This window comes from Hemibagrus wyckioides, linkage group LG21, assembly GCF_019097595.1.
Source record: "Hemibagrus wyckioides isolate EC202008001 linkage group LG21, SWU_Hwy_1.0, whole genome shotgun sequence".
Lineage (NCBI taxonomy): Eukaryota > Metazoa > Chordata > Actinopteri > Siluriformes > Bagridae > Hemibagrus > Hemibagrus wyckioides.
The window spans coordinates 17,580,315-17,601,406 of NC_080730.1; the positions used below are offsets into that span (position 1 = coordinate 17,580,315).

Consider the following 21,092-nt stretch of genomic DNA (forward strand, 5'->3'; position numbering starts at 1 on the left):
CTGCTGAATCAAAAGTGAATGAGGTGCAGTGGTAGTTTCATGTTTCCTGGAAACACTTTGCTGTCAGAAACATCCTGTTTCACAAGAAGGTTTGCATAGCACTCTGTTCTTTGTTTCGAACAAGCAGCTCACTAATGAAAGTAACTTGAATAATACAAACCTTATCAATTATCCTAGAGGTATGAATTCAACATTTCGGTTTTGTTGTTGTCAAAGTTATCAAACCATAAAGCAGAGCCAGAATCAAAAGTGAAAGTGGTGAGTAATAACAAATGTTCTCTACAAAGGTAAATCAGCAAACAGACTGGACTCTGGACTTCCTCGTCTGGTGTTTGAAAGGTCTATAGAATACAGAGATTCAATCTAAATTTCTATATATCTGTAAAGCTGCTTTGAGTCCATTTGTGTTAGTCTATTAATATCCATTAGTAAAGTGCTATACAAATAAAATGTAATAGAATTGAATTGAAACTGGTTTAGATGTATGAAGTGACTCACTATCACATGCGTCTTATCTTCCTTGTGTGGTAAAGCCATACCATATCTCTAAAAGGCAATATGGCAAAGCTCAAAACTAAAGTGAAAGAATATCCAAGGCGTGTTGCAAATGACTATGCACTTACAATATGCACTGTGTACTCTTGTGTCTACTGTAGGCATTTTTGAAAAATTAGTCAAATCACAAGTACAGTTCGTATACCAGTTTATGGAAATGTAGCTAGCTTTGCGGTGAATTTTGTGTCTACAGACAGATTTTATTCCCATCCATCACCAGAACCTGGGTAGCCCTGCCCTTCATGACGCAAAGCTGGGAGTGTTGAGTTCATGAAGTACTCCACTCAATGTTCATGAACATTCCACACTTCATTTTTTTTCCTTGTTGAATAAGTGCATCATCTTGTTGGAATTTTTAGAGTGAATACATGACTCACACAATTCATATTACACAATGGCACAGTATAGAGCAAAAGTATGCAATTTGGGCATGCACCATTAGTCAAGGCTTCTAGTCTTATGTGAATACAAAATAGATAAATACGTGAATAAAAATTCTACATAATTACATTGCTGACATAGCCCCATGGATGCCAACTACTACCCCATTTGCCACCTCCACTCTGGCCTCAAATCACCTTTGAGAGACTGGTTATTCATAGAAAAAAGTTTCTGATCAGTCAGAAAGTCAGAAAGTGTTGATAAATTTTCTATAACAGCAGTACACATCACCCAGAGGTGTTTGATTGGATTGAGGTCTTGTGACTGTGAAAGCTAAAGCGTAGCTCATTTTTTGTCCTCCTCCTCAAATCGTTCGGCGATTCCTTGTGTCCTGTGGAAGGGGGCGGAATCATCCTGGAAGAAACCACTTCCATCAGGACCAGATGATAAAATATGGTCTGTCAGGAGAACTTTCCTGGAAAGCAATATATACAGTAAATATCTGCCACAGCGTAAGCACGATCGCTCAGCATTTTGTACTACACAGTGTAGGATGCTAGGTGCTTAATTGTGTCATATGGTGCACCTGTCTGGAAGTGCTGGTTTAGATGGCAAGAGGATTTTTCAAGCAGGGCTCATCAGCGGAGCAGGGATAGTAGGTGATTTAGTGATAACGACGGTCAGATGTTTCAGTTTCACACTGGGAGTTTAGGAAAAAAGAGAAGGGTAAGTGTTCTTCAGGACAGGATGAACAATCTGACCATGTCCACATATAGAGGGATACAATGCTTGGACCCCTTATTACAAATACTAACGCACTTTAGGTCTGGTCATCCTTTACCGTACTGTCAACAATCATTCACAACACATTTATAATTTATAGTCAAAAGGAATATTAAATGCTTATATTAGGTAAAAAGTGTCTCTCTGTCCCTTTCTCCTCTTCCCTAAAGTTGGAAAGAAACCTATGTGTTCGCTATAAATAAATCATTAACCAAAACAAATACTAAATCTTCTTTTCTTTTTCTATTTTTTTTACTTTCTGATCGGTTTCCTAAAGTAAAAACAAAACGGGACTTTGCTCCTGAGTCCAGAGTTTCGGCCTTCTTTTCACGGAAAATGAAACTCTTCTTTCACAGTCCATCGTCACCTTGGCGTCACTCTCAGCAAACCGGCGCTGCGAGAACAGGACACACCCCCCTTTTTTTGCGCAACTCCTACACAGCCCCTTTCCCCTCCCCCATGTGTATAGTAGGCTCGTCGCCACGCCCCCGTGTCGCGTTAACGAGCGACGTTCCACTAAAAACGTCGAAGTGGCTCCGCCTCCTCTGGGTCCCCTTGTCTCTGAACGTGATGATTTTCACAGACGCACGCACAGACACGGCGGGTAAACGTGGGGGGCATCTTCTTTCACGCGTTAGTGCGGTGTAATTTTAACTCAGTGTCAAGCTGCGCCGTAAAGAACGACGAGCATATTTTATTTATTGTTTTCCCCCCTGAACATATAACAGCAGTTCAGCTATGGCAGACCCGGATTATAATTTTTTACTCGCGACGGATTCATACAAGGTAAGCTTTGCGTAGAAGTGTTATTTCTTCTTTAGCAAGTTCATTAGAATTTCCATGATTTATTTCAACCAGAAAAACTAAGTGGCTTATAGAGTCATAGCTGCATTCACAGTAATGTTTCTCTTGTTAGCTAGCCAGCTAAGCTATCCTGTGTCTCCTGCCCGCCCTTGCTTGTCATTTTTCATGGTCGTACCTCTATTTGAGAGAGTCTTGAGTGCGTTGATTACAAAAAACAATAGCATGACCTAACGCTTGTCATGATAAAACAGACTCAAAATGTTTCTTATTGCTCGTATTTTCACGGCTGCCAGGATGCGAGCTCCTTTCCTTTTAAATGGCCCGCTTTAGCTTTAGCTTCATCTAGCGTTTATACAAGTGTGCGCGACTCTATGCAGAGTTTTACGGTAACCGCCAAGCGTCTCGTGAATAAAAATATAAACACTAGTGAGGTTTCCATATCACTCGCATTCATTTTGTTCGTTTCGCCTTTTTAAAACTACAGGACAATGTAGTTGACTACAGAAATATTACACGATGACAAACAGATTTATCATTTTCAAAAATTACACAAAACAGACGATTTAGTATTAACGCTAATAGACGGTGTTTACCGTAAAACCAGATATACGCACATGTAGAGTCTGTACAACGGATTGATTTGCGTCGAGTTTTTTTAGGGTAGGGGGTTTTTTTATGCTCGTTGTATATGTTACTGTTACTGTCAATATCGCTTTAAAGTCTTTAGTCATCAGACTGACCGCAGTGCAAGTCAAGAGACTTGAAAACCGAAGAAACGAAACTGAAATTAAAGCGCGAATCTGCGTCCGCCGTGGGCTGCGTTCCAAATCACACTGTGGCGCGCTAGGTATTACGCTAAAACAGTGAGTTACCATGGTTACCCCAGGGCCCGTACTGTTTATACGGAAGGTAGTGTGTAGTGCGGGACGTGCGGTTTGACACGCAGCCTTGGGTTGTGCAGGAATCCGATATTGAAAGTTTCTAGTTTTGAGGGAGAAACGTAGTATGGTATCAGAGTGAAACTTTTATAAAGTGATTATATATATATATATATATATATATATATATATATATATATATATATATATATATATATATATGCGTGTGGTCGTACTGAAATGATAAGATGCATGTTATGATGGTCACGTGCATTAATCATTGCACACGGCTTAGTGTACTTAAGGTAAAGCAAATGTTTACGATCTGATGGCATTTCAGGTCACACGATATCTCTCGAAACATTTAATTCCTCCCTGCACGGATCATATTAGGTTTTAATAATGCAAACGCTGGATTTGCGTGGTGTTTATCCGCCCCTGCCCTGGACTGGAAACATGCCAGGAAAGGTCAGATGTAATTGGAGGATGCTGGACGACCCCCTTCTCTAATCACTTTCAAATGGCAAAGGATGTTTTCTTCCAGATCTGAAAGCCACAGAGGCTAAAATGTCAACCACACACACACTTGGATAATCACACAGTGATAGAGTTCAGCTCCATGTCTTGGGTTGATTCCTGCTTTCATTTCAGGTTTCTTTTAATCAGAATATTTAATCTGGGGGCGTAATGCAAAAGTTGCTTTCCGATGGATTCCATATGAGGAAAGAAAGCAAGGTGACACACATGAGTGCAAAACTAAAACTTTATCTTGGAAGCTAGTGTGTGTGTGTGTGTGTGTATGTTGCTACGTATCTTAATTCTGTCCAGCTTGGTTTTGGTTTTACTTTCATCGAACCTGGAGTATGTTACTTTCCTGTTCCCGTAAATCCGTCCACTATCCTGACTGCACATTTTCAGGAGATATGAAGAAAAATGGCAAGGAGACGACTTGACTCACGGACGTTCCACAACATGAGACGTAGCTTAAGACGGATAAAAAAAAATATGCTGATTAATAAATGAATAAATTATAAAAGTAGGTTAATTGTTGGAAGATGGATGTAGTGTAAGAGGAACAGAACACTCACTCCATTCACATCATGCAGTTTTAGGAAAATAATCCACTTCACTATTAGTACATCACATGTTCCGTTCCTTACACAGGATGAGACGCAGTCAGCTTCCTAATTCTGATATATCATCACTCTTGACACTACCTCGAATCTGTCTTTCATATCACGCCTTCGCCTTTTCCTCTCTTCAAAATAGTTATATAACAGCGTTCCAAATAAAATCGGTTCAAAAAAGGTCAGACGTTGTAGGTTATCCTTTCTTTGTTTTTTTTTTGGCGTGCTGGATAAAAGACGCTAATGACGATAATATTCTAGGGAACAGGATCTTGCCCTGGCGTGTGTTTGCGGTTCCATTTGGACGCGTGCTCGAGTTAAAGAGATTTTGTGTTAATGTGAGACACAACGAGTACTTTGTGTTTTTGCAGCTATTTCACATTTCCTCCTCGTGATGCATCATTTGTGTACAGGAAACACAAGTAGATGCCAGGAATCCATGTTATTATTATTATTGTTGTTGTTTTTATTAATTGTAACTTATTTATTTATTTTTATTTAATTATTATTTTTATTATTTTTGCTGTTTTTATCAACAATAACGTATTTATTATTATTATTATTATTATTATGGTTGTTTTTATTTATTTATTTATTTATTTATTTACAGAGAGAGTCCCCAATCTCAGCAGGCTTCTAGATATGTGACAGTAACTTTTTTTTGTCTTCATAATATAAAGGAAGGAATGAAACACTGGAACATTCCACAGCATTATGTGTAACTTGAAAATATTGTTGTTCATTCAAGTATTAAATGTAATTGCACGAAAGGCATAAAAGACATCTTTGACATGCCGTCAACCAGAGTGGAACATGATCTCTAGTTCCTTCATCTGTTCTTCTGCTTCCTCTTTGTTTTCAGATCACACACTACAAGCAGTATCCTCCAGAACTCAACAAAGTCTATTCGTACTTCGAGTGCCGGCGCAAGAAAGGAGCTCAGTTCAACGAAGTGGTGTTTTTCGGCCTGCAGTATCTCCTGAAGAAATACATCGCAGGTGTGGATCCCAAAATTAAAAAAAAGACAGCCGATGTGCAAATATTTCTTTTAATTTGTCCGCATGACTCATGTAGGCAAAAACGGAGGGTAAAGAAATTGATTAAAATAGCCAAAAACATTTGTTTGTTTTAATAATCACATGATCTAATGTTTTTAGACTTATTTTTACATTTATAGCTTCATATTTAAAGCAACGTACCTCTTCTCTTAGTTTTTTCCAGCTGTGTCAGGGCCGGATATATTTGCTTTTGTTTATTCTGATAAACATACAGTTTTGCAAACTCGGCATGATTTCTGCATGTCTTTGCTTTTTTTGTATCATGGCATTTGTGCCAGGACTGAGATTAGGCTGTCCTTTATCTAGAAGAGTAAGACGGCCCTGTAGCATTGCATGCCTTTACCCCAGTCACATGTCCTGCATTGCTCTGCACCTTTGATGTCCTGCATGTGTCCTTTACTGACAGGAGCCTTGAATAAACACAAGGTCAAACTGCAGGACTCGATCCGAACAGTTCAGCATGAAACCCATTATGTGTTCTTAAGAAAGACAGGCATTTGCTTGTTCTAGTAAAAGTGCGTCTTAATTTTTGAATGATCACTCGGTTCGCTGTGATAACAAAACAATACAAAGCCCTATTTCGTAACTGTTTGTGTAAGGCAAACAATGCAAATCAGCGTTACGTAACCGTCAGCTATTTCCGCTTAAAGTTGATGTGGCTTTACGAAAGGGACAAAGCCTGACCGTGTGACCTTCCCGAACCGTGTTTTCCAGCTCGAACCCGTTCATCCGGAGTGCAGCGGGTCGCTCGGGCTACTTCACATAGCGCTGTTCTAATTCAGACAGTTTATGCTGGTGTGGGAATCTAACCCAGAGCGGGGTTGTGGGATGGATCCTAACAGAAAGTTGTGTTAGTGTCCTCACCCAGCAGCCAAAAACCTGTTTTATTACTCTTATACTACATGTTTTATTGCTTTACGGTTACATTTTAATTTAAAGAATTCACACCTTCTTCACAAAAGTCCGAGAGACTTTTCCTGTGTTGGAAAATGGCTTGCTACAAAGCTCTTGAACTGGAGAATCCTTCCATGACTATAAAGTAAACATATCTTGGCTAAAAACCACATTCGATTACTCCGAGCGTCCACCGTACCAGCTCTTGTGAATTAGCTGTTACTATAGAAACGCTAAAATTTAATGAACACCAATCAGTTGCACTGTGGTGTAAGTCTGTATAAAGCATATGCTCTGACTTGTTTAGAATCCCAGCATCAGTGTCTAAGTCCAGCTTGACTTTGTGCAAATTGTGTATAAACTGAGTGTATTTTTTGCCCCAGGCCGCGTCGTCACAGAGGAGAAGATCCAGGAGGCGAAAGTGTTTTATCAGATGCACTTCAAGCAGTCCGTGTTTGACGAAGAGGGTTGGAGGAAACTGCTGGAGGTAGGATTTAAGTCAGCTCCACCTTCACAGGTTCTCCACACAGTTCTTTCTTTGTGCTAACGGTCTCGTCTACGTGTCTGTGTGTGTCTGTGTGTGTGTGTGTGACAGAGATACGATGGCCGTCTCCCGATCCGCATCAAAGCCGTTCCTGAGGGGAAGATTATTCCCAGGGGAAACGTCCTGTTCACTGTGGAGAACACAGACCCCGACTTCCACTGGCTCACCAATTACATCGAGGTATTTCTTCTTTTCTTTAAGAAATAAAGTAGAGAATAATGTTTAAACTGAGAACTAGTGGATTGTTAAAGATTATTGTCTAAGCCTTAACATGTGTGGCGGGACAGAAAGTGCCTCAGTGATCGCTGAGTTGAACTGCTCTCTCAGTCACATGCCTATATTTAGCCTAGTAATTCTTAAGATTCCCCTTTTTTCCTATTTTGTGACTTGTGGGCGTGGCCTGTCTTGCTATATTAGAGTTTTGATCAGACGTTGTAGTAGGTAAACTGCGTACAAACTACAGATTGATTTATACTTTACATATCACACTTACTTATCACCCAGAAAGGATGAAACAATATCAAAGACACGACACAACATGCTCTGAGTGTTCTGATGGGGATTTTCTTAAGCAGCAGAAAACGTTGCCCTAAAGGGTTAACGCTCTGGGCGTGTTATAATCACAGTCCTGCTGTGCCATTGTGCAAGTCATTGAGTCTGGCTCGGGATTTTTTCTTTTCCAGCACATACTTGGCTGCTGCTGAGGCACAGAGGACTTTGGTTATAATGGACAGGGGTCACTGAGGTTGAACTCATGACCCAGTGAACCCGAACAGGGAGGTTCTATAACCTCAGATTTGACCATATGGTTTAGGTTACTACCTTTAAAATGTTGTATACTAAAACCATGAGCTGCATTTTGTGCAGTAGATTTTTTACACTGTTTTCAACCCAAACATGAAGAAAAGGCAAAAGACTAAATATCTGTCTGTAGATTAGTCTGTCTGGCATTTGGCCTGTCTGTATTTTTTGATGTTTGTCTGTTAGTTAGTCTGTCTGTCTGTCTGTCAGACAATCTGCCAGTCAACTTTTTGTGTTTATCCATCTGTCAGTTCAGTCTGTTAGTTGATCAGTCTGTTGGTCTGCCAGTTTGTCAGTATATCACTCAGTTTTCAGTTGGTTGGTGGAGCCATGTATTATTATGTAATATAAGTGTGTCAGTGTCTCCGCCTATCAGTCGATTAGCCAGTCTGTATATGTTGATTTGTCTCAGTCTGTTGGTCAGTCTTTTGTCAGTTGATGCATCATTTCATCTATTGAAGTGTTTGTCCTTCTGTAAGCCAGTTGAACCGTCTGTTAGTCAGTCTGAATGTCTGTTTCTCAGTCTGTTTGTAGTTTAGACTTTTGGTCAACATATATTCGCGAAGGTTTCGTTTTATGCACTGGTGTGTTGGAACAGGAAGGGGTCATCCCCAAACTGTTCCCACAAAGTTGGCAGCATGAAATTGTCCAAAATGTCCTGGTATGCTGAAGCATTAAGAGTTCCTTTCACTGGAAGTAAGGGGTCAAGCCCAAAAACCCCGATAAACAACAACTGAATGAAATGACTTGTCCCAAAACTTTAATATAGGCAATATAGTGCATCTGTCTGTCTGTCTGCCTGTCTGTTTTTCACTCAGTCTGTCAGTTGATCTGTCTGTCATTTACTCTATAGGTATGTTAGTCAGTCTCTTTGCCAGTCTGTGTATCTGTCTGTACTCTGTGTCAGATGGTTGGTCAGTTTGGTCTGTTGATCTGTCAGTCTGTGGTTCTGTCTGTCAGATGGTTGGTCAGTTTGGTCTGTTGATCTGTCAGTCTGTGGTTCTGTCTGTCAGATGGTTGAAATGTAGCCTGTTTGTCGCTCTGTTTGTCTCTGTTGGTTGGATGATTGATTGGTTGGTTGGCCAGGCAGGTGGTTTGTCTGTTTGTCTCCCTTTCATACACAGATATTTTTATTCTACATTTCTACCTAGATATTAGATAAGCTTATTTCCTTCAGAAATTCCTCAGACTTTTAACTTTTTCTCTGTCACACTACATGTCCATTATTGCAGTTGATCAAACTCAGTTTAGAGCGCTCTCTCTCTCTCTCTCTCTCTCTCTCTCTCTCTATCTCCATCTCTATTCTGACTCATGTGCCCTGTCCGCTCTTTGTCCCCTCAGACCATGCTGGTCCAAATGTGGTACCCCATCACCGTGGCAACCATCTCCCGGGAGTTCAAAAAGATCCTTGCCAAGCATCTGAAGGCAACATCGGGAAGTTTGGAAGGGTTGGAGTTCAAACTGCATGATTTCGGCTACCGAGGAGTCTCCTCTCAGGAGGTAAGAGTCCGCGGCTCAGTGTGTTGATTACACTTATAATGATCAATACATTTTATATAGCCTGGGCACAAATATCCTAATCAACTCCCAGACATTTGCAATTAACAAATGACCAAGTTTGTGCCGAAGTTCTTTACTCATGATGAGTTATGGTGCATTCTGGAGTCAGTCTACAAACTTTCTTGCTTACACTTGTGACTTTGTGGCCAGAGTCTATTAATCATCACATTAGAGGAGGTAATAAATAGAATGGCATCAGTAAGAAACTGATAGAGTTAATATACTGCCAGTTTTAAGACATGAGACAGACTGGTAAAAGTCTGATACCCTTGGCTGGTTTCCAATTCTGAGCAAAAGTAATGACCCATGATGATTTTGTACTTTGAACCAAGGCGGTTTAAACTGGATTAATAATAAAAAAATCTTTTTGGAAAATATCAAATCAGACACAGTTGGGTTGAATATTAAGCACTGAAGGCTACAGACAGGTAACGTGTTTGAAAAGTCAGTAGACATCTGTCTCAGGTGATAAACACAGTGCCAGGGTGTGTGCAAGGGCTGCTGGGAGTTCAGATGCGCACTGATCTCCTCTTTTTTAAGCCAGAGCTGTCGATAAGCTCGGATCAGTGAAACTGTGTACAGGCAGTGAGACACACTCTCTGAGATAAGAGCAAGAGGAAAAAGGAAAAGCTGTTTAGCAACCTATCTGACCCAACTGTCACAATGATGCTTAGTTTGCATGTGTAAAGCAGAACATCTCATATCAGGGCCTGTGATTGTGCAGTACGATGCTTTACAGACCTGACATTTATCTATTTAAAAAGAGAGAGAGAGGACACACACAATCCATTATACAGTAATATAAGTACAATGACTATTCAGTTTGTTTTTATTCACTAAAGAACGACACATTTTTCAGTTTATAGTTATGTTTGGCCGTGAAACAAGTTAGTTCCTAGTTCTTTAACATTGTGGCAGCTAAACACAGCCGACATGTTACTGACAAACTGGAAAGAGTAAAGCAAAATTAGGGGAAAAAAAATATATATATATATATATATATATATAAATAAATAATAGCATTCATCAGGTTTGTTTTTGTTTATTTATTTATTTATTTATTCTTTTTTTTATTAAACACAGTTCAGAATGCAATTCACATGAAACGTTGACCAATGATTGGTATTAACTTAAGAAATCTATATAGATAAATCAAAATATTACCGTTATTGCCAATAATAATCCATAAATGTTCTATTTAATAAAGTGGAATGAGACTGGGAAAAAAAAGTATTGAACAAACTGAGGAAAAAGCAATACAAAAAAGGTAAGGCACGACAGCAGCTGATTTCACATGAAGGCAGCAGGTAGAGTTAACACACAGAAAACAGTAGACAGTGCACTCCACCGCCACGGCCTCTGTGCTCGCTCTCTCCAGGAATTCACAGGATTTTCTAAGTGTTGCGTAGGAAACTTCAAAAGAGCTTCAACATGCTGTGCGAGGAGCTCCTGAGCGTGGCTAGTGGAGCGATGTTCCTTCCACTTGTGGATAATGGCCCCAATGGTGCTAGAAGGGGCATTTCGGAGTCGTGAAATCCGTCCAGTGCGAATCTTGTTGCGAAGGCTTTGGGGAGCTCTTTGCCTATCCCCATCATGAGATGTTTGGATGCCTTGACTCGGTGTACTGCTCTTTTTTTGTGTGTTCAGTCTTATTCCACTTAAATAAATATAACTTGTAATATTATGGGTAAAATAAGATCTGGGAAAATGTCAAGTGAACTGCTACACTGGAACTGTGATTTTTATTATTAATAATAATAATGAAAACGTTGGCGTGTTGAAAACTTATTTCCTCCACTATATATAAGTTTCATTCAAGTGTTCCCTGATTCAAACACGACAAAATTATATTTCTTTTCTAAGTTCTGGCTTTACACCGAGCCCACAGAAAGTGGGCACTGCAATAGGATGTCGTGATGCTACACAAAATAAGCTGTAAGGTTTGCAGCCCAGGGAACATAGGTAGAAGAATTCAGCATTAAAAATAACTATAATGAACAATGCACCTGGGAAATCGTCTTCAGTACTAGAAACTTATCTGTTTCTGATATAGGACTTTAATAACAACCGAAATATATCACAGGGACTGAAAATCATTACTGTGTACAACTAATTAATGAGCAGTAATTATGGTGAGAATGCATGGGGAGAAGAACAGGTTTTAAAAACTTGGGAGTATTGCTTTTATTCATATTGCTGCCTCCACACACACACACACACACACACACACAGCTCACCTCTTCCATCTCTTTCACACACGTGCAGTCGGCAGCGCTGGGCGGAGCCGCTCACTTGGTGAACTTTTCCAGCACGGATACAGTGGCTGGAATCCTCATGGCTCAGCGCTACTACAACTGCCCCATGGCTGGTTACTCCATACCTGCTGCTGAGCACAGGTGACACGCACGCACGCACACACACACACACACACACACACACACACACACAATCACTCTGCTGTTTCAAACAAAAACCCCAGATCTGACTATGAACATTCTGTCCATTTCCCTGATGTTCTTGTTGCACGTTTCTTTCTTGCCTTCTGCTTATCTAAAGCTCTTAAGGAGAACATCTGCCACTGACTCATCTCCCAAGTAACTCATTTGCACAGATTCGCACAATTACCAAAGTCAGAGTCATTAGACGACTGGCTCAGTCAGCCTCTTTGTTTCTTTTAAGTTGCACCGAAACTCAACCCTGCTCATGTGATCGTGTCTAACCACAGATGCTCAGTTTGGCAGGGAAGTTGGAGCCTGAACACAAGTTACTCAAGAAAACAGCCAGCAGAATATTGTTTAAATCAATAAACAAACAAAAAAATTGTTTTTTTTTCCTAGCTTAAAATATTTGTTCATTAAGGTAAATAAATTAAAAAAAAGAGAGAGAAATTTATAAAAATAAAAAAAAAATAAAATGAAATAATATATTTAGATTTTAAATTAATAGTAAACTGGTTAAATGCTATATTTATAATTATAATTTGTAATTAAATATAATTGTTACTAGAAGGCATTTTGTTTCTTTATTGTTTATTTGTTAATTTGTTTATTTGTTTCTTTATTGTTTATTTTGTTTTATTCTACAAAATATCAACACACAAATACACTAAAAAAAAGTATTAGTTATATTGTACATTACCACAATATTTTTTCACGGATATTTAAACATGAGCATTTCCAAACACAATGAATTTTATCAAAAATAAAAATTTTAATAAGTGCTATTTTTGTGACATTTTTTATTATCATTTTAGATCAGTGAATTAAACCCTGTGTGTTTTGCAGTACCATCATTTCCTGGGGTCGGAACAGAGAGAAAGAGGCGTATGAGTACCTGCTTGAGCAGTTCCCCTCAGGCCCCGTGGCGGTGGTTAGCGATAGCTACGACATCTTCAAGGCCTGCCGGCACATCTGGGGGAACAAGCTGAAGGAGCGGGTGATGGAGCGCAGCGAAGACTCCGCCCTGGTCATCCGGCCTGACTCGGGAGACCCCACAGAGACGCTGCTGGAGGTGGGTGACATCCAGAGTTCAGCGTGATCTAGTGGTCATCATCTGCAACCAGAAAGTCAGAGAAAGTAATAGAAAGAGTGAAAGTAATAAATAGTCCAAGCATGACGGTAGCATTTACTTCCTCTTTCCATTTGAACATGCCTCGCTCAGCAACATGTCTATGCTGTTTTCTTCTCCGATCTTCCAATTAGAATATTATTAGGACATTAGAAGGACATGGGATTCATGCTGGATTTCAAAATGCGCGTCATTTTATATTAGGTTGCTGTACACAGCCATCATTAGGGTCTTTATCTGAGAAATGTTCTGTTCCACTGTAAAGATAGAAAGGCATGAGAAACCAAAGAAGGAAGGAAAAGGGAAGGAAGAAAGGAAGGAGAGAAAGATTACATACTGTACTCTATTAATTTCCCAGCCTTGTGTTTATTAGTTCTGATCTAGAAACCTGAAGAACAGTTTTTTTTTAGCTCTATGTGTATAATAACCCCCCCCCCTCTCTCTCCACAGGTGATACGGATTTTAGAGGAGTGTTTTAGCTGTTCTCTGAACTCTGTAGGCTATAAAGTGCTTCCATCATACGTGCGCATCATTCAGGGAGACGGGATCGATCTGTGCTCAGTCGACAAGGTAAAATAATCATGATCAGAACTTTTCTCGCTGTTCGGGAAAGATGGGTCTACTGGTGGCGCTATAGTGCAGGCTTTTACACTGCTTTATATCTCATGAATTGTTTGTCCCACAACCAAAACTGTGGGGATTTTGGAAGGGGATCTCTTAAACAAAAAAAAAAAAGCCCCAGGGACCATAAAGCTCTGCTCACATTAAATTTGCATAATATGCATAAGCTTATTTTCACTAAATTGCTGTCATACTACTCCAGATGTTAGGAAATACAGATGTCTGTGTATATGTAAATTGGAAATGCCCCATTTCTGTGGTAAACCGCTGTTGATCGGGCTGCATTTGCATACTGGCCCCTGATTGGTGATGTTACATTCTGTGATGCAATAACTCTTCTTCTTCTTCAGTATTAACCATAAACCTTGTCTGTAAATCATATGAGCTTAGAAGCATGACAACAAGCTTTGCGTTGCTCTTCCCAGATCCTAAAGAAGCTCAACGACGAGGGCTGGAGCGCGGAGAACGTGTTCTTCGGCTGTGGAAGCGCCCTGCTGCAGAAGATCAACAGAGACACGCTCAACTGTGCCTTTAAATGCAGTTACGTGGAGAGCAGTGGCAAGGGGGTGAGATACCGTTTTATGTTTTCATTTTTTTTCTACATGCGAGAGGTCATGCATAAGTCTTACGCCTTGTGTTTTTGTGCGCGTGTAGATGGACGTGTATAAGCAGCCAGTGACCGACCCGTCTAAAGGATCGAAGCGCGGTCGTCTGTCACTGAGGAGAAACTCAGACGGGTTCATAGAGACGGTGGAGCAGGGGGCAGGCAAACCAGAGGAGGTGAGAAGAAAAATTCAAGCAAATATAAATGTAGATATAAATCGTATACTGATATTAGATCGCAAATACAGAAATATGGAGCATTTTCTAATTAATTAAGTAATTAATGATGCTTAATTTCTGGCAATATCTCCCCAATACGGTAGATGGTTATCATTTTAACACACAGTCAAACACTTACAAATGTGTGTGTGTGTGTGTGTGTGTTGCTCAGGACATGCTTGTGACAGTATTCGAGAACGGGACCATCCTTAAGGAGTACTCTCTGGACGAGATCCGGAAGAACGCTCGGCTCTGGGAGGAGGAGCTGAGCCCGGCGCAGCACAACCACGACCACAGCACTACGCTGGACATCCACCAGGAACACATCATGAACGGCTTGCACTAATCACGACACCGCCCTCTCACCAATGGACCAATCCATCCCCTCCTTCCTTCCTGTCAGACTCCATCCACCCTCCCCCCACCTCACGCTCCACCCCCATTCCTTTTCCCATTCCCGACACGCCTTCAGCGTCCCTTCAGCCAGCGCAGACGAGGTTCATCTGGTGTGGAGTGACGGATCACAGGGACGTTCGATTTATTTTTTTGTTTTGTTTTTTAGATCAGCAGTGTTAAATCAGGGTGTTTTTTTTTTTCCACATCTGTTTTGGAATCGCTGAAATCTACCAAAACCTCTGAACATCAGTATGTATTCACATTGGAGTGTTGTGTGTGTGCAGTGGTGGAAAAAAAAAATCGACCTCTCAACTTAAATCCTTCCGCCGGCGAAAATTAGCACTAAATTAAATCGTTAATTGTTTTTTTTTTTTCCTTTTTTTTTTTTTCCAAACACAGGAAGTGCTCGTGTAGTGTAAATAGATCCAGTTAATCAAATAGTTCTGTCATTTAAAAAAACCTAGTATTCCATATCTGCTTTTTCCACCACTGTCTATTCTTCACCAAATGCCAAATATCACTGTGGTGCATATAAAAGATGCACCATTAGTGTATTATCGGCAGGGCTTTTTTTTTTTGTTTCCTCAGATTTTCACATGGTTCTGTTGAAGTTTAGTGATGAAATGAAAGAAACTGAGGTCGTAAACTCCGGGTCGTAAACAGTTTCCTTTATGCAGATTTTTTAAAAACTAATAATAAAGACAATACAGCCTATGCACCTGTGATAGGAGCGATACGAAATGCATACAATATGCATTTCGGATACGCAGATAGCCGCACATTTGCGTCGTTTAGAATCTGATTTTGTTCTTCGTCGGGGTTTGTTGAATGATCATTCTTGAACTAGCAACTCAAGGTGACGAATCCAACTGTCTCTGGATCACTTGTTAATTGGGGGTTGCTAAGCATCAAACATGGCTGCGCTCGCCATTTCGGCGGATTAATGCTGCATAATTATTTCTATAAGGCCACATATGTCCTTTTTAAACAGTTATGACGCATTCATAAGGCTTTCTATTTAGTGTTTATGAAAATGCACATGCACAGTGTCTTTTCTTTTTTTTTTTTTTTAAATATAATTTTTATCTTTTTTTTTTTGAAGCTCACCACAAATTTTTTGTCCATTTTTTTTGACACCACAAAGAACTTTTTTTTTTTTCTTTTTCTTTTTTTTTTATTCAATTTTTGCCCATTTCTTTTAGTACTCACCACTAAGGACATCTTTCTTCTTTTTTTATTTTATACATTTTTTCCATTTATTTTTTTGTTGATTTGTTTTTTTTGTTAGAACTCTCCACAAAGGATATTTTCTTTATTAATTTATTTTTTATTTATTTATTTTTTTTCTGGCATTGCAGCTAAAGACTTCTTTAATATTAACAGACTTATATTATATTATATTATATTATATTATATTATATTATATTATATTATATTATATTATATTATATTATATTATATTATATTATATTATATTATATTATATTATACTTGATTCCTTGTCTCAGTGAGTTACATCTTTTTCACAATGCGATTATAATTACTGATAGAGTTAAAACACTAAATATTAAATCGCTACAGCAGTTAGTTACTGACATATAAGGAGTTATTTTTTCACACTATGTATCACATGTCATTTTAACGGTTCATAGTGCATGAGGAGCACTGTAATGCATTTTCATAAAGAGCTGCTTTTAAACACTGTCTATAACGCCTTATGAATGCGTTAGGATGTGTTATGAACATGTTCTCTGTTTATTTATTGTGTGTGGCCTAATAAAAAGTGTTACTGAACTCTTCCTTACACTAAATCAGAGAAACAGACTTTGTGTCTGTCTGTGTGTGTGTGTCTGTGTCTGTGTGTGTGTGTGTGTGTGTTTCCATTTCCCAAGACGTAAAGCTGAGTGATTATGGAGGCGCTGAGTTGCTCACACTGCCTTAACACCCACTCGGACTCTGGTGCTCTTTCTTTGCACTCTCCGTCTCTCACTCTGTCTCTCTCTAACGTCTCTCCTTGTCTCACGTGAGTGACTGATCTGTGCTTTGTGTTTGTTTTGTTTTTTTTCCTACGTCTTGTCAATCTTTTTACAGTTCAAACCTTTCGTCCCTGTCTGCGTGTCCGCGTGTGTCTTGTCAGTTCGGTGGAAACGGCGCATCTTCCTAATCGATTCTGAACATCGCATATGAAGCAGATATTGACCCTACCTCTCTCTCTCTCTCTTTTTTCTATGCCACAGTAATGCTGTGTAGTAATCTAAAACGATGCTAATTACACTAAAATGATGTGTATGATGCTGTTGTGTAAATACTTTTTGAAATCGTAGCAGCAATGTTTTCAGCTTTTAACCCTTTTTCTCACTTTTTTTTTTTTTGTTCATTTTATGTTTTTACAAACGTGATATTCAGTACGAGGAAAATAATAATAATAATAATAATAATAATAATGATGATAATAAATGCCTTCAGTTTCCACTCATCTGTTTCCTGTTTATTGACCCGTCATTTGCTTTAATTTACTTAACGGCAATGTTCGTAAGGCTGTCAGAATCCTACATGAACCCTTCAAGTCATGTGACATACCTATAGTACAAAGTTACAGTAACTGACTTTACTTCCAAAATAAAGACAAAGGTCAATAAGGCCTTTATTTGTCACATATACATTACTGCACAGTGAAATTCTTTCTTCACATATCCCATCCTTGGAGGTTGGGGTCAGAGCGCAGGGTCAGCCACGATACAGCGCCCCTGGAGCAGAGTGGGTTAAGGGCCTTGCTCAAGGGCTCCAGCAGTGGCAGCTTGGCTGTGCTGGGGCTTGAACCCCGATCTTCCGGTCAGTGACCCAGAGCCTTAACCACTTGAGCTACTACCACCCCTATATTATGTAATCTTAAAATAAATCACTTTAACCATTAGTAATCATTAAGGAACGAGTATTTGTGACTGTGATGTTACGAGTTATAACGTAATAAAACCTTTTTGTGATCATCAATGAAGAATATAAACCTACTTTATAAGTAGAAACTATTTACAAAGCCTACATGTCAGTGTACTGACTGATTTTCTGACACTACAGTGGGAGTCTATTCTGTATGCATGACACTTATAAAGCATTTACATATAACTTTTGGGAAGGTCAAAGGTCAGCTAAATGAATAGCCATCACTCATGAATGTGTGAGTAAAAAAAAAAAAAAGTTTTTCCATTAAAAAAAAATCATACTACATGATATGAGTTTTTCCCACAAGGCATTCAGAATAAAAGATGATAAAAGATTCACATAAGCTTAAAAATAAAGTATCACTCATTCAGAGAGACTCTGCCTAGGCGTCACTAGGTGTGTCCTGATCAGCTATAAATAGAGGCACGGCCTTTCAGCCAGCACGTGGACCACATTTCTGCCATAGCTGGAATGAAGCGCTCATACAGCCAGGCCTCTGGGAATTTCTCGCCGGGAATGGAACATGACAGGACACGGATTGCATCTGACCTTACACCGAGTCGGGGTCCTGTTTAACCGCCGCCCAGATTAAAGGCTTTGGGCCAACATTATCTGATAGCGGACAGATACGCTTACTGTTTTGTGCTCTTTTGCATTTTTCCAGCCAAGTTCCAAAGCTCACAGTGATTATCTAATGGTAATCAGGTGTGTTGTGCAGATAGAAACCGAAACCGCTGGGATTTTTAAACACCTCGTCCTCCAAACAAATTCACATGCAGATTTTACAGATACACTGTAGACTTTGAGAAGTCAAGCAATCGAAAGGGTTAACTCTCCAGAGGATTATTTCTGGATTTCAACATAACTTTGTGTTAGTGTTTGCGCCGGTTTAGCTGTAGCCAAGAACTTAAAAGGATAAACTGGCAAAAAAAATCAGTTGCACAATTTCTCTTTTTACCCAAAATGTAGTCTGACAGGCACAACTGCTTTTATTTTACTTACTTATTTATTTATTTTCCTTCTTTGGTTTTTTTCATGTTCACAGCTAATTTGGATTTAGTTTTTTGGGGTTCTAGCCATTTGATGAAAATGCATAATGCTCATCTGAGAATTGGTAATGAAAGACTGCAGCATATTTAATCAAGGAAAGTGAATGAAAGCTAATAGTTGAAGGCCCTTTTTCCTTACAGTGGAGACAGACAGATAGATAGATAGATAGATAGATAGATAGATAGATAGATAGATAGATAGATAGATAGATAGATAGATAGATAGATAGATAGATAGATAGATAAAAAGTTAACTTTTTTAAGAAAGCACAGTGTTGTATTTTTTTACTTTATTTATTTATTTATTTATTTATTTATTTTATTTTTTTAGTATAGAAAGCAAGAACATGAAGGACAAAATACTGATGAAAAAAATGTCATTAGTTAAAAAATATTAGAAGCTTAACGATACCTTCAGTGGCAATATTTAAAACATGTTACATAACTTTTGGGTTATTTACTTCTATCTGATATTGTGGCGCTCTAGTGTCCTAGATACTCTAGTTTCCTCTCCCAGGCCAAAGACATGCGTTGTAGGATAACTGGCATCTTGAAATTGTCTGTAGTGAGTGTGTGTGTGTGTGTGTGTGTGTCCTGCGATGGGTTGGCACCCCGTCCAGGGTGTCCCTTACCTTGTCTCCTGGGACAGACTCCAGGTTCCCTGCAACCTTTGTGCAGGATAAACAGAACAGAAAATTAATGGATAGATTATTAATACTGCTAATAATTTTACTACTACTAATACAGCTAGCTTTAACTTACTCATAACTAGCAGAGTTACAATATGCATATTGTGACTTTTTTTTTTTTATTTCTTTTTATCATATTAGCAACAAAAAAGCTTTCTCTCTCTCTTTTTTTTTTTAACGTTGCTCAAAATGCAAAGGCAACAATTTCCCGAATTTTCTCTCACACTATTATAGAAACGGCTAAATGTTTTGGCTAGCTAGCATGACGTTAGCCTAACAAGATATGCTAAAGAAAAATGAGGGGATTAAATAAATAATTTATGAGTCCAGAAAGTCTGTGAACGTTTCAAAAGGAAAACAAACAAAATTAAAAATTAAAAAAAAATAAATAAATAAATGAAAATATTTTGTTTCCCAACCAAAATAAAATTCCCTGATAGTGTTTAGCAAAGACTTAATTAAAACTAATTAACCCACATTACTAGAGCTGTTAAAAGTTTCTCTCTTCTTAGCTTACCTGGTTTAACAATGAAATGATTACCAAACCAAAACAATAAAATAAAAAAGATAATTGCAAAAATTATTTGTTTGTTTGCTTGTTTGTTTCACAGACGTAGTAAAGCACATGTCTGGTTAAACATGGTTGCTGCCTTTGGGGGGAAAACTGAGTAGTTGAGTGGTTTTTATCCAGGATACGGTCCAAATGGCCAGAATACGGACTTTACAAGGTCCAAATAGGTCACAAGTTTTCAATTGAGGTCTTAAAAAATAAAATAAAAAGATTATAGTAGTTCAGTGTGAATGTTACTAAAAGAAAACATCCGTGCTGTTGACCTGGGAAAGCACGCGGTGAAGGGAATTAGCATAAAACTAGCATGAAGCTAAACTGATAACAGATTTTGCATTTATAATGTATAATTATATGAGGAATAAAACTGTTACTAATCTTCCTTGAGTGAATTTATAATATTTAGCTCATACTCCTGTGATTTGGGTAGAAAAACAACTATAAACAAAATAATACGCGGAATATATAAACATTTCCCTCAGTGTTTTCCTGCTTTCAATCCACCTGAAAGCGCTTTTTAGTAAAGATTTGTGATCGCGTTTTCAACTCCTGCAGTAAAAGAGAGCCCTCTATTGGATATCTTAAAACATTACACTTTAAATCCATCTATAAATCAGAGTTTAAATGATCTAATTATACATGAAGATTTTTCAGTTGTTCAAACAAATGCCGTATAAATCAAACTGAAGTGTCAAAGGCAGCCACAAGCTGTAATATCTAGAGGTTTGTGCCAAATTATATCACCAAACTAACTTTTTATAGACTTTTGGTGTGTCTACTATACCTAATTAAGAGATCATGTGGTTTGCGTATGTTACTAAAGCACTTTACGTCATGTTTTATGTGGTTAAAGTTCTGCAGTGATGGCTGGAGATCTCTTGTTTGAGCCCTTTAGAAAGCTTTCATAGCTATTTGACTGGATCGGATTTGACGTCGACTGTAATTTATAATATTAACGAATTGTACTAGCAATTTAAGGGACCGCTTTGTAAAAGTAGTACTGGATGGTACCTTTCCTTGTTTTTGTAGTGGTGATAATTCAATTCAATTCAATT

The 21,092-nt window shown here is 38.7% G+C and overlaps 1 protein-coding gene and 1 long non-coding RNA gene across 2 annotated transcripts; one reads left to right on the forward strand and one right to left on the reverse strand.

Moving 5' to 3' along the window:
* Positions 1 to 753: 753 nt before the first annotated feature.
* Positions 754 to 3,107, reverse strand: LOC131342274 (uncharacterized). The gene is made up of 3 exons (XR_009203009.1): positions 2,699 to 3,107; positions 1,523 to 1,636; positions 754 to 1,411 (listed from the first exon to the last, which is right to left on the reverse strand). It is a non-coding gene; the product is annotated as an uncharacterized LOC131342274 (long non-coding RNA).
* nampt2 (nicotinamide phosphoribosyltransferase 2) lies at positions 2,295 to 16,084 on the forward strand. Its single transcript, XM_058372993.1, has 11 exons — positions 2,295 to 2,505; positions 5,391 to 5,526; positions 6,864 to 6,967; positions 7,076 to 7,204; positions 9,167 to 9,325; positions 11,651 to 11,781; positions 12,670 to 12,895; positions 13,403 to 13,522; positions 13,999 to 14,139; positions 14,228 to 14,353; positions 14,568 to 16,084. The coding sequence occupies exons 1-11, from the start codon at positions 2,458 to 2,460 to the stop codon at positions 14,739 to 14,741; spliced, it is 1,494 nt and encodes a 497-aa protein (XP_058228976.1). The 5' UTR covers positions 2,295 to 2,457; the 3' UTR covers positions 14,742 to 16,084.
* The last annotated feature ends 5,008 nt before the right edge of the window (positions 16,085 to 21,092 follow it).

Excerpts from the sequence above, each read along its gene's own strand:
- nampt2 (XM_058372993.1), top strand. The coding sequence starts at position 2,458 with ATGGCAGACCCGGATTATAATTTTTTACTCGCGACGGATTCATACAAG. Across the intron at positions 5,527-6,863 it reads CCTGAAGAAATACATCGCAG|GCCGCGTCGTCACAGAGGAG; the intron begins GTGTGGATCCCA and ends TTTTTGCCCCAG. Across the intron at positions 6,968-7,075 it reads GTTGGAGGAAACTGCTGGAG|AGATACGATGGCCGTCTCCC; the intron begins GTAGGATTTAAG and ends TGTGTGTGACAG.